This window comes from Microcebus murinus, chromosome 9 (genome assembly GCF_040939455.1).
Source record: "Microcebus murinus isolate Inina chromosome 9, M.murinus_Inina_mat1.0, whole genome shotgun sequence".
Classification (NCBI taxonomy): domain Eukaryota; kingdom Metazoa; phylum Chordata; class Mammalia; order Primates; family Cheirogaleidae; genus Microcebus; species Microcebus murinus.
Window position 1 is genome coordinate 92612450 of NC_134112.1, and position 27619 is coordinate 92640068.

The 27619-nt window shown below is 43.1% G+C and overlaps 2 protein-coding genes across 3 annotated transcripts; both read left to right on the plus strand.

Annotated features, from left to right (window-relative positions):
- Positions 1-5668: 5668 nt before the first annotated feature.
- Positions 5669-10342, plus strand: GSTK1 (glutathione S-transferase kappa 1). Of its 2 annotated transcripts, XM_012768090.2 has the most exons (8): positions 5669-5847; positions 6380-6461; positions 6635-6763; positions 7040-7140; positions 7308-7343; positions 9124-9240; positions 9618-9711; positions 10018-10342. In XM_012768090.2, exons 1-8 carry the CDS (start codon positions 5776-5778, stop codon positions 10065-10067), a joined length of 681 nt encoding a protein of 226 aa, XP_012623544.1. In that variant the 5' UTR covers positions 5669-5775; the 3' UTR covers positions 10068-10342. The 2 variants fall into 2 exon arrangements, with proteins under 2 accessions (XP_012623544.1, XP_075862796.1); XM_076006681.1 differs by lacking the exon at positions 6635-6763.
- A 14555-nt stretch (positions 10343-24897) lies between these two features.
- TMEM139 (transmembrane protein 139) lies at positions 24898-27250 on the plus strand. Its single transcript, XM_076006682.1, has 4 exons — positions 24898-24982; positions 25390-25439; positions 25926-26185; positions 26395-27250. Exons 3-4 carry the CDS (start codon positions 25941-25943, stop codon positions 26768-26770), a joined length of 621 nt encoding a protein of 206 aa, XP_075862797.1. The 5' UTR covers positions 24898-24982; positions 25390-25439; positions 25926-25940; the 3' UTR covers positions 26771-27250.
- The last annotated feature ends 369 nt before the right edge of the window (positions 27251-27619 follow it).

Below are 27619 nucleotides of genomic sequence, written 5' to 3' on the forward strand. Positions count from 1 at the left end.
ATAGAGAGCTCAGAAATAAGCACATGTAATGTATTTAGAGACAAGAGACAATTGCCTATTTTTTAGATAGACAAGGTCTTATTATGTTGTGCAGTCTGGCCTTAAAGTCCTGGGTTCAAGTGATCCTTCCACTTTAGCCTCCTGAGTAGCTGTGACCATGCCACCATGCCCGGCTGAAAACTGCTTTTTGATAAAGGTACCAAGAACACACCATAGAGAAAGGACAGTTTCTTCAATAGATGATGTTTGGAAACAGGATATTCACAAGTGGAAGAATGAAATTGGATTTTTAGCTCATACCATATAAAAAAATCAACACAAAATGGATTAAAGACTTAAGTATAAGGCCTGAAACTATAAAACTACTAGAAGAAAACATAGGGGAAATTTTCCATGATGTTGGTCTGGGTTAATGATTTTTTGGATATGGCCACAAAGCATGAGAAACACAAGCAAAAATAGATAAATGGGATTGCATCAAACTAAAGAGCTTTTGCACAACAAAGGAAACAATTAACAAGAGTGAAGAGACAACCCATAAAATGGGAGAAAACATCTACAAACCACACATCTCATAAGGGGTTAATATCCAAAACATATAAGGAACTCAAACAACTCAATAGCAGAAAAACAAATAGCCTGATTTTAAAATAGGCAATCTGAACAGATATTTCTCAAAAGAAGACATACAAATGGCCAACAGATGTAAAAAAGGATGGTCAACATCACTAATCATTAGGGAGATGCAAATTAAAAACACAATGGGATGGGATAGCACCTCACACCTGTTAGAATGGGTATAATAAAAAAGATAAGTATTGGTGAGGATGTGGGAAAAGGGAATCCTTGTATACTGTTGGTGGGAACGTAAATTAGCACAGTCATCATGGAAAACAGTATGGAGATGTTCCAGTAACAGTGTGGCTAGCAATCCTGCCCTAAGTGAAACGAAGAGGAGCTAGAAGTGAGTACTTACAGTGTATTTGTCATGGGATATTTATTTTACCTGGTGGATGACCTAAATGCCTAGTTGTTCAACCTGCAACCAAAGGGTCCCTCACACAGAAGGTCTCCCTGTTTATACTGGCAGATGCCCTTGTAACCCTTATCTTACCCATATCCAATTTATCCCTGTCTGCCCATCACTCTGGTGCTGGGGGCCCAGCCTTGTGTTCTCCTCATATCTCATGGGTTGGGGGCCAGGGGGTATACCCAGCCTAGGGCATCTGCTACGTCTTCAGATGGAAGGTGCAAATTCAATACACCATCACAACAGGAAACAATTTCAAAGATTTTCAGTGATAGATCCTGGGCAAGGAGAATGTCATGAGTCAAGAGGGCAGTCCTTTGTCCTTAGATTATGCAAGGCAGGAATAAAGAGGCAGAAAGAGAGAAAAGCCCATGGCAACTAGCAGTATAAAGCGTGGGTCACTTTAAGTTCGGTGGCAAATGCCTCAATGTTCTGTTTAAAGAAAGGGGCAATAAAGTGGAGAGCCCAACCTGCTAGGCAGGAGAGATGGCTCTAAGTTCTTATGTTTGGCCACTGGCTCGAGCCATTTGGATGTGGTGACTAACTGGAAACTGTGTCAAAGGTTACTGAGCCCTGTACTTTTTGGTATGAGAAAGTTAAACCTGTATTCAAAATTAATGCCAAGGCAACATAAAATTATAAGAATTCACTACAGGAGAGGATGCACTACAGGAGGGGCAGTGGGAGATATTGTAAAAAGGGTACAAAGTTTCAGTTAGACAGAAGAGTAAGTTTTTGGAGATCTACTGTGTAGCATGGTGACTACAGTTAATAGTAATGTGCCATATATTTCAAAACTGCTAAGAGTAAATTTCAGATCTCACCACAAAAAAATGATAAATGAGGTGATGGATGTGTTAATTAGCTTGTTTTAATCATTCCACATTGTACATCTATATCAAAACATCACATCATACCCATAAATATATATAATTATAATTTATCAATTAAAAAAATCATATAATAAATAACCTCATAGGACATCCCATATGGCAACCATACTTATAGTATAAAGTCTTAAAAAATGCTGTTTCAAAGGGTTTGTGCATTTGTAGAGCAGAAAGATACAAGAGTAAACTTTCCTCCCCAGAGGTTGAACCAATTCACACTCCCACTGGTTATGTAAGAGGTTGACTTTCCGTGAATCCCTGCCAACACTGAGTCATCAAACTTGTTGATCTTTTCCAATTCGATGGACAAAAGCATATTATAGTATAGCTTTAACTGGCAATTATCATAAGTATAGACAAGCAGCTTTTTTAATGTTTGAGAGCCATGTCTATGTCCATTTCGGCGAATGTTCTATTTCTTTTTCCTGTTTTTCCACTGTGCATCTATTCTTTAAATGTATTGATTTTTAGTGTTTTCTACATTAGGATAATAAAAATGAGCTTTTTTACTATGAAAGGAGGACAGATATTTTTCCTAGTTATGCTTTCCACTCATTGGATTTTGCTAAGCAGATTTTTTTTATGTAATTTTGAATGTATCATCCTTCCAAGGTTTCTCCATTTAGTATTAGAATTAGCAAAGCTATCTCTGTATCTAGATTTTTAAAAAATGTTTCTTAAGTTCGTCAGGTACTTGATTAGTTTTTTTTCTAACATTAAAATATGGGATCCATTTAGAGATGTGCCATGTGCAAGGTCTGAGGTATGGGTTCAACTGCATTTTATTTAAACTTCCCTTGTCTCAATATCATTTATTGAAGAATCCATCTTTTATTGATTTGAAGAGGCAACTTATCTAAAGCATTTCCAGTATCAATTGTTTAATTACAAATTACATAATTAAATCTCTATTAAGGTTTCAAATATAGACAAGATCATTGTCTCATCTATGGAAGATGGAAATTTGGTTTACATCCTCCACCCCTTCTCTCCCTCCTCCAATGTTTGATAATTATATCATGTGTAGTTCGTCTTTGGGTACTTTCCCTACTTTAAATGATCTATTTACACGACTATTTCTTGTTTCAATGCTCTAATAACTATCTAGTGTTAAATTAAATAAGCAGGAAAACATTGGCCTGAGGCTGTCTCCATATTTTGAGTTTCTATGAAAGAATCTGCAACCTAACTTAGTACACAAACTGAAACTCAACTTAGGAGTCTAATTTTTCATGACAGATAGCTAGGCATCAGCCAAGCTTCAGCCAACCACACAGGCAACCAACTGATCAGACCACATCCAATAAAGCAAAACATCTAGCTGTAACTGATCAAGCTATCTCTGCACCTCACTTCCCTGGTCTGTCTATGAATACTCACTGCTATAGTCGCAAAGCTTCCACAGAGCTTTCTCAACCTCTTTTGGTTCTGAGTGATGCCTGATTCATGAATTCCTCTCTGCTCAAAAAATCTCTGTTAAATTTAATTTGTCTAAAGGTTTTTTTTTTTTAACACTTAATACCCCTCTCAGCCATATAAAGATAATAACACAGAAGTATATATATATAAATATATATAATTTACTTTTCTTTTCTTTTGTTCTTTATTTTTTTAGCTGTACATTGTGTGTCCTAAGTATACATGTTGTTGTTGTTGTTCCCATTCCATATTATTTACAACAAGAGCCAACACCATCGTGTATGGAGGCAGAGTATAGAAACTCGGATCAGTGTTTTACAATTCTATGATTCTTAAAACAATATCTATGAGTCCATATTGATATAAATAACTGATGGACTAAATAAATAAGTGGAACTAAGTGATAATTTTCCTGTCAGAAGAATTCCATTTAATAAACATAGAGAAATGAGGGAAGCAGAAAATCGCCATGAGAACACCACAGTAGTAATTGCTGCAGGCAAGATCCACTGATGGATGATAGAATTGATGGGTGCAAGTTTAAGGAGCAACAGGGTATTTGCATAGCCTCAAAGTATCTCTCCCCAAATATTAATTAATAATTATTAATGGTGATTTTAACATATATCAACAAATTCTTTAATATTTTTCCCTCCAGGAGGTAGACTTAGTCTACCCAACCCTCACACTCACCACCAGTATAAGTTTCACTTAGTGAGTCCCTTCCAAGGAACAGAGTATGGAAAGGGGAAATAATTATTTTACAGTACAGAAACTTGACAGCTGCTCCACCTTAACCAGGTGATCAAGGTTAACATCACCAGTGATGAGTCATACTGATATCATGTACCCTTTGACATGATGCAAAGAGAAGGGCACTTCACTTCTGTGGTATTCTGCAAAAAATCCTAACTCCGGTCTAATTCTGAGAAGACATCAGACAAACTCAAATGGAGGGACATTCTGCAAAATAGCTGATCAATACTTTTCACAAGCATCAAGGTCATGAAACACAAGAAAAGGCCAAGAAACTTGCATAGACAGGAAACTGAAGAGATAGGAAAACTATTAATAAATGCCAGGTGGTATGCTGGATTGGATTCTCAAACAGTAAAAGGACATTGGTGGAAAAACTGGTGAAATCTGAATAAAGTCTGTAATTTAGTTCATAGTAATATACTAATATTAATGTAATGGTTTTGATCATTATACCATGTTTATGTAAGATGCTTACATTAGGGGAAGCTGTGTGAGGCATAATCAGAAACTACACTCTCTTTACAACTCTTCTATAAGCTTAACATTATTTCCAAATATAAAGGTCATTAAAAATAAATGATTATCTACTTTTAAAATATTATATTACTATGCTGAATTAGCTCTTGGACACTTTTAAATTATTATTACTGAAGAAAAACAAAAGCATACCTGCTCAGTTTCAGTGAATGTTGTTTACTTGGCAAGTGGTTGAAGATAACAGCATTTCTCACTCCATTTTGTAGGCTCTAACCCGCGGAGAGGTTTACCTTATCTCTTTGGGTTCTTGATAGCCTAGAGTTGTTTCCTCAAGGAATTTCTATTATGTGTCTTCCAATTTATAAAATTAGTAATGTTAAAAATAATTTTAATAAAATTAAGTGGAATTTTTAAAAAATTGTTTCTTTGCAGTAAAAGTGATCCCAATATAAGCCAATATAGCTTACGTACTTGCAAATGCAAACAGGGCAGATCCTCCCCCGTTATCCTCAACTATTGCTGCATTGAGGACTCCCCATCCCCTACCTGTCCTGCTTTCTTTCACTCAAAAAATGTGTTCATTTGTCAAATATTTTTCAGGCATTGTGCTAAGCTCTGAGAAAGCGAGCGTAATAAGAAAACGTGTCCTGTTGGAACTCCTTACTCTGCTCCAGTCCGAGGTTCACGCAACTGCCAAGAAACACAGTAAGACCTAACATTTATTGGAGCCCCCTCGTTCCTCACTACTGGACGTGAGGTAGGGGTTCTCATTAGGTATCCCCCATTTGTATGCGGCCTGAGGACACTGCGGTTCGGAACGGTCGGGGGGCTTGTCAAAGGCGCACAGCTAAGTGGCAGGCACTGCTGGCATCACAGACCACAGCTTCGCCCCAGACTCCACGGAGCCAGAGCAGAGCGGTGACCTAGAGGTGCGCAGCGCTCGGCGCTCCCAGCCTGCGCGCTCCCCAGGGAGCCCTCCTCTCCCAGCCCCGCCCCCGCGCGGGTCTCCGGGCCAGCGCTGCGGGGCGGGGCGCGGGTTGGGGGCGGGGCGCGGGTTGGGGGCGGGGCGCGGACGGGGGCGGGGCGAGGGCAGGGGCGGGGCCGGCGCGGCCTTCCTCTCCGGCGCTGCGGGGAGGTAACTGGCGCCGCCGCTCTTCCGGAGCCGCGCTTGCTTCGCGACCGCCACCGGGGCGCCGCACCATGGGGCCCCTACCGCGCACCCTGGAGCTCTTCTACGACGTGCTGTCCCCCTACTCCTGGCTGGGCTTCGAGGTAACGCTGGGAGGGCCGCCCCGGCGGGGCCTGGAGGGCGAGGGCAGAGGGAAGAGCGAGCGCTGGGCGCAGGGACGCAGGGCTCGTGAGATTCCTGGCGCTGCCCACGGAGTCAGGATAAGCAGAGCGCGCGCCAGGGCTGAAGGTCACTTTGTGCTTTTAAACGGGATAAAGTCCTGGCTCCAAGTCGAGCCTTATTATGTCCTAGGACAGTAGTTTGCCCGCGGTGGTTGGGAAGAGCAGGGGCAACTCCAAAAACTCTAGGAGAAATCCATGGCACAGCCACCTCTTAGCCCTCCGACGGCAATTGGGGGGCGGGGTGTAGAACAGAATGGAAACCATCCGCTGGAATCGAGTTATAGAAGTGGAGAGAGTTTTGCCATTTCAAACCAAATGAGTTAGGGTGTCCTCGTCTACTCTGCGTACAGCCTCTGGCTAGATGCTTGCCATGAAACTGCTCTTCCCTTTCCTTCGGCCGTTTCACGTTGTGGTCTTACGCCCTGGCTCTTGTTCTTCACTTCTGCCCTGGCAGGTCCTGTGCCGGTATCAGAACATCTGGAACATCAGGCTGCAGTTGCGGCCCAGCCTCATAGCGGGGATCATGAAAGACAGCGGTACAGAGGGAGAGGGGTTTGCTGCGGGGAGGGGGGTGACGATGTCAGTGGCCCAGGGGAGCTGTCCTCAGCTGGGTCTCTGTATCGGCACAGGCAGCTAGTAAGCTGCCCTGTGCTCAAGACCCAGGACCCTTAGGTCTTCTCTCCCCAGCGTGTCCACCTTCCACTTGCAGGAAACAAGCCGCCAGCTCTGCTTCCTCGCAAAGCGCAATACCTGAGAGGGGACATTAAGCTCCTGAGACAGCAGTTCCAGGTTCCCATCCAGTTCCCCGGGGATTTCTTGTCTGTGATCCTTGAAAAAGGTGAAGAGAGTGGGAAGCAGGTGTGGTGTCCGGTGGAGAGAGAGAAGTCCGAGACTGGGGGACCAGGAAGGAGGGCTCAGGGGACTAACCGAAATGAAGCATGCCTTGGGACACCTCAGGGTCAGAGGTGAGGGAGCTGAAGGCTGCCTGGCATGAGAGGGAGGGAGAGCAACTCGGTTATGAAAAACAGGAGACAGGCTGAGGGCGATTGAGCTCTGGGGAGTGTCAGAAGCAAGGAAGACCTGGTCCCCCATCGGAAGTGCCTCTGCCCTGCAGGAAGCCTGTCCGCCATGCGGTTCCTCACCGCCCTGAGCTTGGAGCACCCGGAGATGCTGGAGAAAGTGTCCCGGGAGCTGTGGATGCGCGTCTGGTCACGGGTGAGGGCGGGGCTCTGGGAGGACCCTGGGTGACTTTCTGACCCTCCCCAGGCCCCCTTCCAGGGCCATCACCCTGCCCTCCCTGTCATTCACTGACCTACTGCCCTCCATCCCGTATATCCCTCTCCTCGCCACCCGCTTCCAGCTGAGCGTTCTCTCCTTCGCAGGATGAGGACATCACGGAACCCCAGAGCATCCTGGCGGTGAGTGTCCTGGCTCCGCCCCCACTGCGCTCACGGGGAATCTGATAACCATTGGCGTTTGGGGGTGAAGGGGACAATTGTTTTTTTATTGTATGGAAAAGGTCATAGTCATTTGAGGGAAAACAATGTCTGTGTTTGAGGGGACAAATTACTGAAAACTTGGAACGAAGAAGTGTCTCAAAAGAGCATCTTATGGTTGAAAGGGGAAGTGCAAGAGGGACAATACATGGGTAGAATTTATTTCATGAAAAAAGTCAGCGGGAGAAAGATGGTAAGGAACGGAGTATTCTCAAGTCCCCAAGGACTCCAACACAAACCCCACCAACACATCCAGAGTGGAAAGCAGGAGACTTTTAAAAAGAAGCTTTTCAAAAACAATAGCAACAACAAAAAAGTAACTAACTAATGCCAGAATTATACAGAAACCTGCGTGAGAACAAATGGAAATAGTTCAAAACATTGACCAGCCAGCTGTAGACAGAGGTATAAAAAGTTAAGTTTTTCTTCAGGATTAAATCAGAAAATTCAAAACAAGATTTTCCTTCCAGTTTACCAAAAACATCGTTGAGGCATATTCAAATTTAATTTATAAAAATGACAAGTCACACAAAAGTTAAATGTATAAAGAACTGCCAGTATATCTTCTAGTGTCTTTATTCCTACAAAGTATATGCATGATTTTTACTTTGCTTTTTTACTTAATTTTTTTTGTGAGACAGAGTCTTGCCCTGTTGCCTAGGCTAGAGTGCTGTGGTGTCAGCCTAGCTCACAGCAACCTCAAACTCCTTGGCTCAAGCAATCCTCCTGCCTCAGCCTCCTGAGTAGCTGGGACTACAGGCATGCACCACCATGCCTGGCTAACTTTTTTACTTAATATTTAACAGTCATTTTCCATGTCATTTTTAACTCTTTGAAAGTATAGTTTCACATAACATTTCCATTCAGTGGACTTATTTGTGTTTACTTAATCATTTCCCTATTGTTAAACATTTGGTCTGGAACACAATTCTCTAATTTAGCAAAGCCAAAGACAGTGCCTCATTAGGATGGACTGCATGACTTGACGAGTCCTGCTTCAGGTGTAGGTGGTCACGTTGCAGTGGTTATCAACCTTGGCTGTACATTAAAATTTCGTGGAGCACCTTGGCAATAACCTCCCCAGAACTCCAAATCCTGCACATGGAGATTTTTTTAAGCTCCCCAGGAGATTCAAATGTGCAGCCAAGGTTGAGAACCACAGATCCCAAACAAAAGCAAAACACAAACTGCTGAATCCTTTATCCTTGTCTGGAAGCCAGGTGGGTGGCTGCAGCCATATGTGTTAGGAAATTGTATGGGAATTAGAACCCATCTCTTGATTCAAATAAAGCATGAGATATTCAGGAATTCTGAGAAGTAGGAAGGAAAGAGCTGTGGGCTTGAATTCTAGGGACTTAATTGGCTCTGCTACTAACAAGCTTTGTAACTCTGAGCAAGAAATATAGCACCTCCGGACTTCAGGCTCCTCATCTGTGAATCGAAGAGGTCTAGCTAGCTGGACTCTAAGATAGCCTATGGTATTAATTTCTGTGACTGTGACTCTGTACCACCTGCTCTTGTCACCCATCTCAAGACTTGGGATAAAGGAAACTATTCCTTTTGGCAAGGACAAATCCCTGCTTGTGGGTGGGTAAAGGCATTGCCAGATCTTGGGGACAGAAAACAAAACGATCAGTTTTCTTCTGAGACCCCCGCCTCCCACAGTGCAAACATATTTGTGTTCCCCACCATACTCCTTTAGGCTGCAGAGAAGGCTGGTATGACTGCAGAACAAGCCCGAGGAATTTTGGAAAAGATTTCAACACCAAAAGTGAAGAACCAGCTCAGGGAGACCACTGAGGCAGCCTGCAAATATGGGGTGAGCAACTCTTTCTGTGTCTGCCCGGCCCCTGACCTCAAGGCACAGACAGAATCTCTGGGCGTGGGTCCCCATGCTCCTGTCCAAACCCTCCTCCCCATCATGAGTCTTCCCTAATGCTCTTAAGACAACCTTCATCATCTCCCTTCCTTTCCCTGAGCTCAAGGGATGGAAGGGAAAGAGACTGATGGTGGTGAGAGAAAAGAGAGCATCTGAGGGTTAGAAACAGAGAAGGTACCTGGGGCCATGGGGCCTTTTATCAAACACCTCTTTTGCTACTTTGCTTCTGTGACCCCAACTTGTCAAAGCCTTCAACGCCAACCTGACAAATACCTGTTCCATCCCCTTCCTCCCTGCACTGTAACTGCTTTCTCCAGGCCTTTGGGCTGCCCATCACTGTGGCCCACGTGGATGGCCAAGCTCACATGTTATTTGGCTCTGACCGGATGGAGTTGCTGGCATACCTGCTGGGTAAGTTAAAGGTTCAGTGTTGCGCTGCCTTTGACCCCAACCCCAGCTCCATTATGTCAGTTGACCAGAAGGAGGGGTTCAGAGCAAAAAATATTCTTGGCACTTCCAACAACAGAGCCTTATACAGATAGTGCTGCTCAAGTTTGAATGGGGAGGGGCTGCCTTCACCCCTATAGGAGAGAAGGAAACCTGTACCTTGAAGCCAAGAAGGATCTTTCTAGAAAATTCCTGGGGACTTGTGGGGCTAACGTCTGCTGCTAACACACCTGAGATCAGTGTGTAGAATGTGTGATTTTCTTCATCTAGGAGAGAAGTGGATGGGCCCTGTGCCTCCAGCAATGAATGCCAGACTTTAAGATAAGATTGCCCGGAGGAAGTAAACTATTGGTATTAAAAAGCAGGCCATCTGCTTACACCCCCGCCACCCCACCACACGCGCACACCATAGGGCACTGGGTGGGGTTCAGGTTTCTCTACGTGGTGGAGGTATTCTCTGTCTTTCTCCCACCCCCAGGGATGCTGGGCAGGGGTCCACCCCTAGGCTTGTGGCTGCCTGTACTTCTGTGCCTTACGTGCCTTTCAGAGAGCCCTAAGTTCTGCTGTCCCACAAAATAAAACTAATGCCAGTAGGTGAACGTTTCTGGGTCTCCATCTGTCCTGGGTTGTTGGCATATTCTCATGCCCGTGCACACATCATGCCTATTCTAGGGGTTAGGGAAGAAGAGCTCTTCCTGTACTTCCAGCCAGCCCAGCCACACAGCTCGTCTTGGGCAGCTTGTGCAGAAGACAGAATAGTCCCCCATTTTCTTACACAGAAAGTCCCTTGGTCTCTCTGTCAGGGACAGAAGACTAAGCCAGATAGACTTTGCCAAGTAACTAGTTTGGCATTTACTGTCTTCTCACCAGCCATGGTGACTGAGACAGGGCTGGGACCACAGGCCCAGTGGGAGTGAACAGCGAGGGAACTAGAGTATGGCTGAGCTTGTGCCCAGATATTTAAACCAGCTCTAGCTACACAGACCAGCAGAACCAAGGCAAGGCAGTGCAGAGAGTCCGGCTATAGCGGCCGTGGCCTGAGGAAGTTGCACGGGAGACCCTGAGAAAACCCCGAGGCCTCTCCCTGGACTAGGACAACCCCTGTTCCCTCCCACATCCCTAGAGCTTTCCCGTCCCTCCGCTAGTGACCCAAAGTCACTGGCTCTGTGCCCACTGTGCAATAATTAGAGTCCCTTTTAGTTTCAACAGTATTTTGGCTTCTTTGAGAATGCTCTTTATTTGGAAGCTAAAACCACACTTGGACACATGTTGGGAACCAAATGCAGAGCCATAGAGTAGAGGGGCTTTGGAAGTGGATGCCATCTTCCCTTCCATCCCTCCCTCTGGTCCTTTCTCTTCTCATATCCCCTTTTCCCCTTTCATGCCCCGTTACTTTCTGTCACCCTCCTCTCTCCTTTTCCATGACTCCAGCATCCTCCAGGGTAAAATCATCTTCAGCAGGCTTATCTGTGAAGTAGTATCAAAAGTACATCTCCAAATTAAGTACTCCCCTTTTCAAAGGAGTTTCATGACATGTATAGCTAATATAAAATAAAAATATGGAAAGATGTCCAATCTTTAAAAAAAAAACATAAGAACAAATTAAAGGAAAATGTAACTTCCTTTAAATCAAAGCTGCCCAGAACATTGTGAGTGGAGACAGTTTTATGAATAAAGATGCTCATGATCTCAGCACTATTTGTTGATATCAAAAATTGTGAACAACTGGAACATCTAACAACAAGAGAATATGTGAATAAATTGTGGTACATTCAGGAGGTGATGTTTCATAGCCATCAAAAATTATATTTCTGAAGAGTTTTTAGGAACTTCAGAAGTTCCTAGGATATAATATTGAACAGGAAAAGACAAAACTGTATAGTATGATTTCAATATGTCTCGATGTATAAAAACATAATACAGAGAACATTAATATATGCTCAAATAAAATATGTCAAAATCTTTTCATTTTCTTTGTATGCTTTTTTAAATTTTCAGTTTTTAGTGATCACATTCTAGTAAACAAAAAAATATTTAAATGAAAAAAAAGCTTTGTAGGTTTACATTGTGGCACAACTGTGTATTCTTCCCATTGTTTTCTAAATGTATTAATTACTTAACTTGATCATGAGTCTTCTCCAGGGCTTAAATGTATAATGTTGTATGGTAGATGCATATTTCCCCACTCTGCCCAATCTTTCTTTAAAGACCTCATCATCCTATTTTCCTAATCCAATGGCTAACTCTAATCTTCTCGGGAGGAACTAGACAATTTCTAGACTAATCCTTATGTTCATGGTCCAGATTATAATTTCTGAACTCCTACCAAATAGCATCCAAAACAAGAAAGGGGCAAGGCCTGGAAAGCAACTGTATGTTTGTTAATAGAGGAGTACTCTTCTCTTCCAATCCAAGGAGGGCTTCATACTTATTCTTAGTGTCTACCTCCCATCCCCTTCTGATCAATAGTTGTAATGTAATATGAAATTCTCAATTATCCCAATACTCAGAATTCAATACTGAGCCATTTTCTTGCATTATAATTAAAATTCCAAGCTTTATGCTTCCAAAACAGCCTTGCTATATCTATATTTTCTTAGGTAAACTTTTTAGAAGTGATTTTTTTTTAATAGGGCTAAACACAAGTGGTAATTTAAAAAAATGCATACATATGATAAAGTCAAACAAAAACACTAAAGGCAAGACAAGTGAAAACTGAAGAGTCCCCTCCTTGCTCTCATTCCAATTCTAGTTTTTCATATATCCTTCTTGTAAGACATAATACAGAGAGATTCCATATACTCTTCATATACTTTCTGCAATGGTAACATCATGCATAACTATAGTATAATAACACAACCAGGAAATCGACATTGATACGAGCCATCCACCTTACTCAGATTTCAACAGTTTTACACACAATTCAGGTGTGTGTCTGTATTTATTAATGGTTCCTCATAATTTTATCACATGCAGACTCCTGTGAACACTACCACAGTTAAGATACAGAATGATTCCAGCTTAAGGATCCCTCTTGCTACCCTTTTACAGCCACAGCTACCTACTTTCTTTCCTTCCTCTTTACTTTGCTAACCCCTGCCCGCCAATCACTGATCTGTTCTTCATATAATCTTATCATTTCAGGAATGTTAAATAAATGGAATCAGATTTGCTTGTTTTCTTTCCATTTATTTCCCTTGAGATCTAGCCAAGGTTTTGGCATGTAGCAAACGTTTGTTCCATTTTATTGATGAATAGTAGTGCATGGTATGCATGTACTAAGTGTGTTTAAGCACTCACCTATTGAAGTACATTTAAGTTGTTTCCAGTTTGGGGCTATTACAAATAAAACTGCTCCAAATATGTACAGGTTTTTGTGTGCACCTAAGTTTTCATTTATCTGGGGCAAGTGCCCAGGAGTACAATTTCTGGGCCCTATGGTAAGTGCATGTTTAGTTTTGTAAGAAACAGTTGCACTTTTTTCCAGAACAGCTGTACCATTTCACTTTTCTACCAGCAATGCATGAGTGATCCAGTTTCCCCACATCCTCACCAGTATTTACTGTTATTACTAGGTTTTATTTTAGCCATTCTGATAGATGTGTAGTGATATTTTATTGTGATTTTAATGTGCATTTCCCCAATGATGAAAGATGTTGAACAGAACATATTTGCATGTGCTATTTGACATCTGTACCTCTTCAGGGAAATGTCTGCTCATGTCTTTTGCCCATTTTCTAATTGGATTGTTTTGAGAAATTTCTACATTGTCTTTAATAGATTTTTTTTTTTTTTTTTTGAGACAGAGTCTTACTCTGTTGCCCTAGCTAGAGTGCTGTGGTGTCAGCCTAGCTCACAGCAACCTCAAACTCCTGGGCTCAAGTGATCCTTCTGCCTCAGCCTCCCAAGTAGCTGGGTCTACAGGCATGTGCCACCATGCTTGGCCGATTTTTTCTCTTTTTGGTAGAGACAGGGTCTTGCTCTTGCTCAGGCTGGTCTTGAACTCCTGAACTCAAACGATCCACCTGCCTCAGCCTTCTAGAGTGCTAGGATTACAGGTGTGAGCCACCGCGCCCAGCTTTAATAGATTTTTAAAGGATGTACAAACTGTAAGAATATATTTTTGAGATAATAAAAGAAAATGATAAGAACTATTAGGTAATATTAAAGAATTAGTGTTAATTTCATTAAGTGTGATAATGGCAGAGTGGCTGTGCACAAAACATTCTTATCAGTTGGAATTGCATTTTAAAATATTTAGGATAGGAGTGACAAGATGCTTTTTAAAAGGTGGGAGATGGGAAGGAATAGAAGAAACAAGAGTGGCAAAATGTTGATAATTATTGAAGCTGAGTGATGGATACAGGGGGAGCTCTTTGTACTATCCTCTTTTATGTGTGTTGAAATATTTACATATTAAACGCACTGAACAGGAGAAAATATTTTCAAACAATTTATCGGACAAGGGATTAATATTCAAAATATATAAGGAACTCAATAGCAAGAAAACAAATAATACAATTAAAAATGGTAAAAGGACTTGAATAGAGATTTCTTAAAAGAAGATCAAATGGGCAACAGACTTATGAAAAAATGGTCAACATTACTAATCAGGGAAGTACAAATTAAAATCACAATGAGATAGCACTTCACATCTTGTCAGAATGGCAATTATCAAAAAGATGAAAGATAACAGGTATTGGTAAGGATATGGAGAAAAAAGAATCCTTTACACTGTTGGTAGGAATATAAATTAGTACAGATATTATGGAGAGTAGGATGGAGGTTCCTCAAAAAACTAAAAATGGAACTACCATGTGATTCATCAATCCCACTTGTGAGTATATATCCAAAGGAAATCAGTATGTCAAAGAGATGTCTGCACTCCCATGTTCACTGCAGCATACTCACAACAGCCAAGATATGGAATCGACCTAAGTGTCCATCAACAGATGAATGGATTTTTAAAATATGGTATTATATGTGTGTATACACACACACACACACAGTCATGTAGCACTTAATGGGAGATACATTCTGAGAAATGCATCATTAGACAATTTCTTTGTTGTGTGAACACAACAGACTGTACAGTACTCACAGAAACCTAGGAGGTATAGCCTACTACAATAGCCTATGTGATATGGCCTATTGGTCCAAGGCTACACCTGTACAGCATGTTACTGTACACCAAGGTAGTGGATGCTGAAGGTTGGGGTGGCTGTGGCAATTTCTTCAAATAAGACCACAATGAAGTTTGGCGCATTGACTGACTCTTCCCTTCATGAAAGATTTCTCTGTAGCATTCAATGCCATTTGATAGGAATTTACCCACAGAACTTCTTTCAAAATTGGAGTCAATCCTCTTGAACTCTGCCACTACTTTATCAACTAAGTTTATGTAGTATTCTAAACCCTTTGTTGTCATTTCAACAATGTTCACAGCATCTTCACCAGGAGTAGATTCCTTCTCAAGAGACCACTTTCTTTGCTCATCTGTAAGAAGCAACTCCTCATCCATTCAGGTTTTATCATGAGATTGCAGCAATTCAGTCAAATCTTCAGGCTCCAGTTCTAATTCTTGTCCTTTTGCTATTTTTACCACGTCGTTGCTGAACTCTTGAGTTCCTCAAAGTCATCCATGAAGGTTGAAATCAGTTTCTTTTAAACTCCTGTTAATGCTGATATTTTGACGCCCTCCCATGATTCATGGATGTTCTAATGACATCTAGAATAGTGAGTCCTTTCCAGAAGGCTTTCAGTTTACTTTGCCCAGATCCATCAGAGGAATCATTCTCTGTGACCGCTACATGCAGGGGAGAGTATTTGAGGCAGGCCCACGAGGAGATGAGCTACTTTTTTCCACGGAGCCAAGTCCCTACGATAGGGGTCGCCACAGAGCATAAGGAAACTGACAGGCAACACAGAGAAATAAAAGAATACACAGAGACTAAGGTATAGTTTATAGTTTTATATGTATAAAAAGATCAGATATAACGAGACTGGTGTATCTTTATAAACACCAGCAATATGGTTAGATTCATACAGGTTTTTATAATTACAGATATCAATAACCAGTTGTCAGGGTAATATATTTGCATATCAGGGATTGCAGTTGCTAGGGGATACAGGTAGTGGGTTAGGGTCAAAAGTCCTCTCAAGGGGCTTTTAATCTATCTAGGTGAACAAACAGATACAAAGTCTTTTAGGGGCTAAGTTTTACATTTTAAGAGGTAGTTGTCAATTAACAAAGGTATAACAAAAAATATAATAACTTTATATTTTTTTAATTAGTTATAGACTTAAAAATAAACAGACAAGAGAGAGCAAAAAACCCATCTCTAATAAACAAGTTGTTTATAACCACCAGGGCACATCTCTGGGCAAAGTATACTCATTGTCTCTGGCTTTTATCCTGTGAGCCATATTTGCCTTGTCTTGTCTTTCAAGACACAAAAAAGCTCACAGATTTTGAGATACCAAAAAGCCTTTCCAGAAAACATCCCCATCAGAGATTAGAGAGCTCTCCCACGATAGTAGCCTCTAATAAATAAACCATTGAGACCACACATTCCTTCAGGGCAAAACCCTGCAAACTCCTGTTTCTGTCTTTAATGTAGTAATATTGGGTTATACAATAAAATAATGATCTTATAAGCCATGTTTCATTAATTCCTTAATCATATTTTCCCAACAGCTATAGCCTTGCAAAATGTATTTCTTAAATAATAAGACTTGAAAGTCAAAACTACTCCCTGCTCCATGGGCTGCAGAATAGATGTTGTGTTAGCGGGCATGAAAATGACATTAATCTCCTTGTACATCTCCATCAGGGCTCTCTGGTGACCAGGTGTATTGTCAGTGAGCAGTAATATTTTGAAAGAATCTTTTTTCTGAGCAATAGGTCTCAATGGTGAGCTTAAAAGTAAGCTCAGTAAACCACGTTGTAGACAGATGTACTGTCATCCAGGCTTTGATGCCCCATTTACAGAGCACAGGCAGAGTAGATTAAGGGCCCTAAGATTTTCAAAATGGTAAGTGAGTATTGGCTTCAACTTAAAGTCACCAAGTGCATTAATCCCTAACAAAAGAGTCAGCCTGTCATTTGAAGCTTTGAAGCCAGATGTTGACTTCTCCATAGCTATGAAAATACTAGACAACATCTTCTTCCCGTAGAAGGGTGTTTTGTCTACATTGAAAATCTGTTGTTTAGTACAGCCACCTTCGTTCATGATCTTAGCTAGCTCTGCTGGATCACTTGCTGCAGCTTCTACGTCAGCACTTGCTGCTTCGCCTTGCACTTTTACGTCATGGAGGCGTCTCCTTTACTTAAATCTCATGAACCAACCTCTGTTGGCTTCAAACTTTTCTTCTGCAGTGCTGTCACTTCTCTCAGTCTTCATTGAATTTTTAAAACGTTAGAACTTTGCTCTGGATTAAGCTTTGGCTTAAGGGAAAGTTGTGGCTGGTTTGATCGTCTATACAGAACAGTAAATCTTTCTCCATGTCAGCAATGAGGCTATTTTGCTTTATCATTCTTGTACTCACTGGAGTAGCACTTTCAATTTCCTTCAAGAAATTACCTTTGTATTCACAACTCAGCTAACTGTTGGGTGATAGGTTTAGCTGAGCCTGTCTCGGCTTTCAACATGCCTTCCTCATTAAGTTTAGTCATTACTAGCTTTTGATTTAAAGTGCGAAACGTGAGACTCTTCCTTTCTCTTGAACACTTAGAGGCCATTGTACTAGGGTTAATAACTGGCCTAGTCTCAGTACAGGGTCTCAGAGAATAGGGATGCCCGAGGAGACGGAGAGAGATGGGGGAACAGCCAGTAGATGGAGCAGTCAGAACACACAAAGCCTTTATCAGTCAAGTTCATTGTGTTACATGGACACAATTTGTGATGCCCCAAAACAATTACAATAGTTAAACATTAAAGATCATTGATCCCAGATGACCATAACAGCCATCATAATAATGCAGAAGTTTGAAATACTGTGAGAATTACCAAAATGTGACACACAGACATGAAGAGAACACCTGTTGTTGGGAAAATGGCATCAACGGACTGGGCTCACGCAGGGTTGCCACGAACCTTCAGTTTATAAGAAACATAGTACCTGCAAAGCACAGTAAAGCGAAGTACAATAAAACAAAGCATGCTCACACATGGAACGGAGACACGGGAAGAAAGTGAGTGAGAAGGGAAAAAGAGATGCAGGAGTCCAAGTGGAAGACAGGAGTTTGGGGCCCACGATTTGTCATTCTCCTTCTCAGAGGAGTCATAGCCCTTTACACAACTGCTGTCCCCAGGGACAAGCAAAAGTGGAAGCAGAACAAGGTAAACACTCAGATCCCTGGGTAACAGAGGAGGGGAGGCTGGGAGGCCAGCTGTACCCTTGCTCCTTATTCATCCCACCCCATGGAGTTCCCACCCCTTTAATCCCACCCCATGGAGTTCTTTCAATGTCCCTGGGAGAAACTAACACCCTTGGCTTGCATGAGGCCAACTCCCTCCTTAGCCAAGCCCACAGCCAAGGGTGTGGCAAGTTCCAGTTGGTACCAAATTGGAAAATGGTGCAGGGGGTGGGAGTAGGAAAGTGAGTGAGGATCAAAAGATCATGAATCATTAAAGTACCAACTATTCACTAATGACCAATAAATAATACAATAAATATTTATCGTCTACTCCATGTCTAACACTGAGATGGACACAAAAGGAATGTGAACAAACCCTGTCCTTCCTGTCACACGCATTCCTGATCCCCACCCTTGTCAGCCCTAAGTCTCCTCTCTGACCCCCAGCTGCACTTTGTAACCCCCACCCAACATTTGTCACTTTGTACCTTATCTCACACTTAGTTGTATAGACGTCTTTCCTTTTCTGGACTGTAAGCTCCTTGAGAGTGTGATTCCTATCTAATCTATGATTGTCTACACCAGTGTCTGCACAGCAAGTGAATAATAAAAAATGTATTGGATCCAAGCTTGATAACTCACTGCTTCTCAGGGTGTGCAGAAGCAAGCACTCCTGCAATGTCAGTGGGAATATGAATTGTCATAACTTCTTTAGAGGACAATTTGGCAGTATCCATCAAAAACTTCACTTTTAGGAATTTTCTGACGTGAATAAAGACACCTATGGAAAGATATTAATTGGAAAATCCTTTAAAAATCTAAATGGCTGTCAGTTGGAGAGTCACTAAACAAATTAATAGTTGTTCTATAAAATAAAATACAATTAACTATATGACGTATTATAATATATAAATATATTTTGGAAGAATATAATAGATGGGGCCAGGTGTGGTTGCTCATGCCTGCAATCATAGTACTTTGGGGGGGGTCCAAGGCTGGAAGATTGCTTGAGGCCAGTTCAAGACCAACCTGACAACATAGCAAGACCCCATCTCTACAAAATATTAAAAAATTAGCTGGCTGCAGTGATGCACACCTGTAGTCCCAGCTACTGGGGAGGCTGAGGCAGGAGGATCGCCTGAATGCAGATGAGATATCCATCAGAGGTTGCAGTGATCTGTGAATCCTGCCACTGCACTTAGACTGGGTGACAAGTGAGACCTTGTCTCTAGAGAAAAAAATATACATATAATAGATGCAAAGAAATAAAGAAATAATTTTTGCGTATGGGATTGACTGAAGATATATGAGGAAACTTTCTGGGTATTACTAATGTTTTGTATCTTGATTAGAGTTTGAGTTACATAAGTGTATGTTTTTATCAAAACTCATGCAATTGTTCCCTAAAATCTGTGTGTTTCATTGTAGGCAAATTATACCTCAAAGGAAAAAAATTAACCATCAACAAATATCAAACTCTAATTACTTCTCTGCATGCTGAAGTATAAATATATAGGCAGTAGTGTACTGATGTTCCCAACTTACTTTAAAATGTATCAAAAAAATAAGATGCATTGATGGATAAAAGGGATGGATATATGAATACACATGTAATAAGACAAGTATACTATAATGTTAATTATTAAATCTAGGTAGTGGGTACATGGGTATTCACTGTAAAATTCTTTTCTGTATGTTTTTAATAAATCACAATAAAATGGTCTATATATGTTGATGTATATATTTTTTAATTTTTTAAAATTTCAGCATATTACAGGGGTACAAATGTTTAGGTTACATATATTTCCCTTGTCCCACCCAAGTCAGATCTTCAAGCGTGTCCATCCCCCATTCTGTATATATTGATATGGAACAATCTCCAACATATATTGTTAGATGGAAAAAGCAAAATATAAAGCAATTGCTATAGCATGCTCCCATGTATATAAAGAAAGGGAGTCTATATGTATTACTTTTGCATATTTATGGTCTCTCTCTGGGGTGGGGATACCCAGAAAAAAAAAGCTGGGAAACAGATTGCCTCTAGGGAAAATGACTGAGAGTCTGAGGTTTGGGGGTCTAAAGGAAACTTACTTTTTTACTATAATTTTTTTGACTGTGAAATTTTATGACAGAAGTATGCATTATTTTTAATTAACTAAAATAATTCTATTTTAGCTATCCATATCTTAAATCTTTATGTTTTTTTTTAAAATATGAAAATATCCAAACATTGACACTTTCTTAGATATTGTCTTTAATCATTATTTAATTATTTCATATGAATGTCTTATCTCTCTATCCACATCAGAAAATCTTAAAGACCAAGATCAAATGTGTTAGCTTTCCTGGGTAGATATCCTTAGAGGTTAGCACAGGGCCATGTGCAATGCAGTTACAAACAAATGCTCCAGGGCGAAATCGGGTCCCAGTGACAAGAAGGTGCCCCCTGCTGGTGTCACACAGATGTACCCATTATATAATATTCAAACCACAACTCTGGCTTTGGCTGTAGCTGACTAAGCTGGAGGAGCAGGGTGGGGAAGGGGTAATAAACTTGGAAAGTGGAGCTCAGAAAGGTTAAGGAACTCACCCAAGGTCACATGGCTAGTTAAGTGGTGAAACTGAGATGTGAAACCAGGTTTGGCCACCTGCAAAGCACATGGCTGGCCCATGGAGCCTCCTGTTTGCCCATGTCTTGAGGCATTTTCATGTGGGACTCTGTTGCCAGTATCTGTAGACATTTCAATCAAACACAATGCCCTTTCTGTTGTTGTTACTCAGCAACGGCCACACTCAATTTCTCAAATTCCCAAATAGCTTTTTGTGGCTTAGCGCTGAATATCTGAGCTAGAGCGACTGCCTCAACCCCACTGTTCACTCCGTTCTTTCCCAGTGAGCTTGGTACAACACTGCAACTAGTCGATGAGGGTGATAGCATGTATTTATCTTCACCTGCTGGAGGATTTATGATTCATTGGAAGCATTTCCATCTCAGAAATATCAATGTTGCTGACTCACTTCATGTTAAACCATTAATCCACCTTCCCTGGCATTTGGAGGAGCTGTGACTCAGGGAATTAGTGAAGAGAAAAACACAGCCAGCTGAATTAAAAGGTCAAGGTTCAGGGAGTTTGGTTTTACCTAAACAAATCGTACACTTTCTCCAAGCTGGTTTCCTCCTCTGTAAAATGAAAATGATAATCAGACTTACCCGACAGGTCTTTTATTAAGGATCAAATGAAATCATGTATGTGGGCCAAATCAATTGTTTCTACACAAAGAGATATACATATCTATGACCACCAATATCCTTTTTGAAGTAACCTGCATTGGGTTCTGTGGCTATTCAGTTAAAAGGTTCATCTTGGCCAGATGTGGTGGCTCACAACTGTAATCCTAGCACTCAGGGAGGCCGAGGTGGGAGGATCAAGACCAGGAGTTCGAGACTAGACTGAGCAACAGCAAGACCCCGCTTCTACTAAAAATAGAAAGAAATTAGCCAGACAACTAAAAATATATAGAGAGAAAATTAGCTGGGCATGGTGGCACATGCCTATAGTCCCAGCTACTCGGGAGGCTGAAACAGAAGGATTGCTTGAGCCCAGGAGTTTGAGGTTGCTGTGAGCTAGGCTGATGCCACGACACTCTAGCCTGTGCAACAGAGTGAGACTCTGACTCAAAAAAAAAAAAAAGTTCTATCTTTTATCAGTCTTACTTAGCTGATAAAAGGTAAACATCCTGAGACAGAGCCTGCAATCTTAATTTCCCTATCCTGCCTTTTATGTCGGTAACTTTATTTTATCTTCTGATGGTCTCCTTGGCTGCCTTTGCTGCCTGAAGACCAACCTTTTCTGAAGATGCCAAATGGTGAAGGGAAATAGAATCTAACCTCTCCTCCACAAAAGACCAGAATAACGATCTCAGAACGCCATAGGTGTTTTGTTAAATTATCATTAGGAGGGCAGCCCAAAACAGTGTTCAGAGCAGAATGACGCAGTGCTTAAGAGCCAGGTTGCTGGGGTCAGACTGCTGGTTCAAAATCTAACCCTGCCCTTAATTAGCTACTCACCGTTCTTTGAGTTTCTGACCTCATCTATAAAATGGACATAATTATAGAAACTACCTCCTATCATACTGTATGTATTTTAAATTACTTAATTTGTGTAAAGTATTTAGGACAGTGAGCAGTACACACAAAACATTCTACATATGTTGGCTACAACTATAAAGCAGACCTGGATTCAGAAACACAAAATCACAGAATACAAAGCCACAGAGACAAGCACACTGCAAGAGGCAGTCAGATCCCAGTGGGAGTCAGGCCATTAGCTCGGCTTTTCCCTTGTTCTCCTTGCTTTCTCACTTCCCTTTGCTGTCATTTCACAAAATGAGGTAGGAACCATGGGCAGAGAGGAATAATTCAATCTCCAGCAGGGCTTGTCAGAGACGGGCAAGTAGGAAGGGGAATGCCAATTGAATTAAGTGGTGCATTCATGTTTTGCTAAGGATACTAAGTTGATAAAAAAAAAAAAAGAAAGAAAGGGAAAGAAGATCTTTTGGAAACAAGTTGGCCATATATATTCAGAGCAATAAAAAACTTCCATATTGTTTGCCACTCTGACATTTCTTAAAATTTATCCCGAGGAAATAATCCAAAAAGTGGGAAAACTATACATAAGATATTGCATTATTTTTTTAATGGCTTTATTAAGATATAATTCACTCTTTTAAGGCATACAATTCAGAGGGGTGTTTTTAGTATTATTCAGAGTTACTCAAACATCACCATTATCTAATTTTAGAGCATTTTCATCACCCCAAAAAGAAACCCATTAGCAGTTACTTCCTGTTTTTCCTTCCCCTCTAGCCACTCACTCCCAGCAACATCTAGTCTACTTTCTGACTCTTGCAGCATTCTTTTTAATGACCAAAAAATTTAATAAAATAAGCTCCATGTTATTGAGTAACATGGGGTAAATTAAGTTATGATATATGCATTCAATAAAATATTTTATGGCTGTTAAAAATTACTACAATAATGACTGTATCGACAGGTGAAATAGATACTACATAAAGCTTAAAATTTCTTAACAATACAAAGTGGTGAATAGACTCTGATTCCAGCTAGCGCACATTATGGTTTGTATATTGACAGCCTGGAAAAAAAATGTAAAAATTTTAAATGGCCATGTTAGGATTATGAGATTGTGGGTCATTATTTTCTTCAGCTTTTTGATGTTTTGTAACTTTTTTTAAACAACTGCAATTTTTAGAAAATCGATTTTAAATTATTGGAATAGAGAATATATGAAAGGGCACAGCCAGCCAGCAGTGTGGACTCTCTGATTTGGATCCAATTCTAATCTCAATTAACGAATCTCTCCATCGCAGCCTCCTTCCGGCAACCAAGAGCCTTAAGCTACAAAGGTCCCCCTCTCCCAGACTGCTTAAGCCCCCACCAGCCGTTCAGGCCACAGCTGGCCCCTTGCCTCTCAGCCTCCACCCCCCATGCCCAGAACTCACTCCTTAACAGACCCCCTTACTTATCGTACATACCAACGACCCTTCCCCAATTTCCTTCTATTCATATATGAACTGTAGATGGAAATCCTGATTCCAAATACTTGGCCCACATGAGCTGAATAGGAACGAAATTCGTGGCAACAAAACAACAACCGCCCTCCTCTCACTCCCATTCCTACTTCAAATAGAGACACACCTCATTTAGAGGACCACGGCCTTCCTGCTAGGTCTCCTTCCTCTCCCCACTATTAATCTGGGACAGAGAATCATTTTTGACAACAGACCACTACCTGCACGTGCACACCAGCATGGTAACATTCACTGTCATTGTCTCTCTCTCTGGAATACACACACACAGAGTCCCTGGGGAGCCTGGCTGGGCTGCGTGCACACTGTCCGCAGCTCGCCTGGGTTTGTCCACTAGCAACACTCAGGAGGAACAGAGCCCAGCCCTGTCTAACCTTCTCTGGCTCAAGGACACAGTGTGCCTCCACCCGCTCCCCACCTCACACCTACGTACCGCCTGACTCACAACTGAAAAGCGAGCCTCCTGGATCTCCCCTGGGTGCGGTGAGGTCAGGTGAAAGGACAGCCTTCTACTAAAAGCATGACTCCCCTCAGTGAGCGCCTACTATGTGTCTGGAACCATGTTAGTTTCCTACATTCAGAGATGACTGAAACCGACCACTCGCCTTGAGAGGCTTACACTGGAAGGAAAACAGGTAAACAGAAAACTACTGTATGGCCAGGTAAGTGGTGGGTCAGATTTAGGGAGGAATGCTGTGGAAGCCCTGTGGACACAGGCTCCGCAGCAGGCGTCATCTCCGAGGCGGACTTTGAAGAACCAAGAGTTGGCGGGGCCGAGGAGCGCACGAACACCTGTGCAGAAAACAGGGCGCCGCGGAAACTGCACCCGGGCGCCCCGTTCCATGCCCACCCCACTGCTGACGGTGCAGCGCACTGTGAGAGCTACGGAGATAAGTAAGCCAGATACCTGGGAGAGACGGCCACAAAATAAATTTCCCAAATGGAAGGCAAAGTGCCCCGGGCCATAGTTAACATACAGCAGGCATTGAGAAGAAAAGAGAGGGAAAGGTTAATTCTAACTCTGGTCCTAAGTACAAAGCCCTTTGGGAGTGAGAGCAGCCCTGTCGTTAAGAGCACTGCACTGGCGGTCAGAGTGAGCAAAAATCAGAAAAAATCAAGGTGCGGCAGTCTCAGGAGGTCAGCCTTGGGGAACGAAGGGGCGGAGGCAGGCTGGGCCGGGACAGAAGGATTGGGCAGAGCAGAGGGCGGGGCCCGTGGGCTCCACCTCCCCCTACTTACTTTCTGCGGAGTCTGTGCAGACAGGTGAGCCAGGAACTCCTGGGCCGGGTGCGGGGGCGGAGGGTCCTGGGAACGGGACAGAGGTCTGAGGAGAGGGTCTGCGGCTCCTTGCTTTACAGCGTTCTGGGGACTCCCGACAGGCCGCTTTTGGGGTACGGGCTGCCAGGGGTTGTTGCTGCTTCAAGGAAAGAAAAGGCTTCCCCTTCCCCTCCCAGACCCTGGGCCAACTCCTGGCAGGAAACTTGAAATTGAGTTTAGTGGGTTAGGATCAGCAGAGGGTGAGAAGGGGACCCTGGCAGATATGGGGTCTCAAAGAAGACCGGACTTATCAGGGGCCCTGGCCGTGGCCCTGGGCCTTTGTCTGTGAGATTCCTTCTCAGGCAGTTGTGTCCTGTGGCTCTCTTAATCCTGTGTGCACTTCCTCCCTCCAGCTGGAGCATGGGCTGACTGTGGAGAAAAGGGGAAGACCAGGTCAGACAGGGTAAGTGGGGCTCCCTCCCCCTTATCTCTCCAGCCCCTAGCTGGGCAGGTGGGGGTGGAGGTCCAGCAGGAGCAATTACAGGAAAAGGGCAGGGCCTGGCCCATCACCTGGATTCCAGAGATGCTGGTGTGCACAGAGGCCCCAGGCAGGGCGCACCCAGGACTGGATCCTGGGTGGCAGAGAGGGACAGAGCTAGAAGGGAGTCTGCAGGGAGGAAAGAGAAAGGAAGGCGGGCAGAGCTGGGACACAGTAAACTCATGTGAGCGCTGGGGCTCAGGGCTCCTGGGTGGTTTCCTGGCTATTCCACACACACTGATACAGAGAGAGAATTGCGGAGCTGGAGGGGACCCTGTAGATCATTTATCTGATTTGAGATTGAAGAACCAGGAACCCAAACAGAGGAGTATAATATGGTGACTTTGGTATCTGACAGAGCCATGATGCCAATTGCTAGTTTAGACACAACAGCTGTGTGTCTTTTTGCAGGAGCCTGGGAGGGCCATGGTGCCAAGCCACTTGTGGGGGAGACTGGAGAAGCCGTTTATCTTCCTGTGCTGCGCCTCCCTGCTCCTGGGGCTGGCTTTGCTGGGCGTACGGCCGGACTTCGCCCCTGTTGCTTATTTCTTTCTCGCCTTGGGTGGCTTCTTCTTGTTTGCCTGCCTCCTAGCCTGTTTTGTGGAATGGGGACTCCGGCTCCGGCTCCAATCCATGCAGTCCGAGAGCCCAAGGGCCCCAGGCAATGCACGGTGAGTTAAGGGGTGGGCAGGATGAGAGGAATATACCTTAGGCCCATTCTCCTTCTGACCCTCTAGTTTCCAAGGCATAGGGTCTCTGCTTTCCTCTTTCACTGGCAACAGTGAGAGGAGGGGTCAGGTGCCAGAGGGGATCTTTTGCTGGTGGCAGACAGAAAGGGAAAAAGGGCTTTCAGGAAGCCACCTTTTTTCTCCTCCCTCAGGGACAATGACGCCTTTGAGGTGCCAGCCTATGAAGAGTCTGTGGTAGTGTTGGAATCACGGTACCACCACCAAGAGGTGGACCAACCACCCCCCTACAGCAGTGTTGTGATTCCCCCAGGACTTGAGGAGGGGCAGGAGGGGCACACAACAAGACTGGAAAGGCGAGTGGGCTCAGAGGGATCTATGGCCCAGGAAAGAAGCCCTGGAAGGATTCAAGTCAGCCATCAGCTTCAGGGACCACGGGCCGTGTCCACTGCTCCTGATCTGCGAAGCTTGGCAGCACTCCACAAACTGGAGCCTCTTACTCCGCCCCCTGCCTATGATGTCTGCTTTGGTCACCCTGATGATAATAGTGTTTTCCGTGAAGACAACTAGTCGCCCCCCTAAACAGCTCTCCCAGGATTTACTCTCTCCCCATACCAGACCCACGCATTCATTTGACCATTTCCCAGTGCCTTCTATGTGTCAGGAGCTGTGTTTCTGCCTGGACATCATAAATGGGTACTTGGACCCAGAGGGGAGTCACGCTACAGTAAGCCCTTCCCAATTGAGATGTAGGTGGTGTAATTTGAGCCTTCTGGCAACATTCGGTAACCTACCCCATATCCAGTATTTCCAGAGTTAGATTGAGGTGAGGTGAGGAGGTGATTCTGAGAAGATGGAGAAAGAAGAAAAGAATAGCATCAGAGTGACAGCTATGTTGCTTCTGATCCAGGTGCTTTGCCCCTATTAGTTCCCTTTTGCTTCCAGGCCTTGTGGGCTTTTATTATTCTCGTTGAAAAATAAGGATTCCAAGGGTCATGGGAATTTGTTAACTTGCACAAGAGCACACTGCATAAAAATAACTTGAACAAACTCCTCATTCCAAAGCCTACTGTGTTTTCAATACAAGGTAATGGGAAGCCAAGCCTCCTGCACATATTTCAGTCTCTATCTTGGGACAACTGCTGGTGAGGGGTGGAAGACGGCATACAGACAGAATGGTGGGCCAGAATGTGTCTACAGACGGGTGGGCTGAGCGTGAAGAGGGATATCCCCAGCCTCCTAGAGGAGCAAAGCTAATCAAAGCTCCTATATCAGGTCCCTGCCGCTCCATGTGGGTAGCGTCTACTGCGCCTCTGTCCTGCCCAGGGGCCAGAGAGCATCCCCCAATACAGGGTCCCCCATTTTATCCGAAAGCAGTGGAGTAAATAAATGGTCCCAGGTGCACGGACTTCCAGTTTT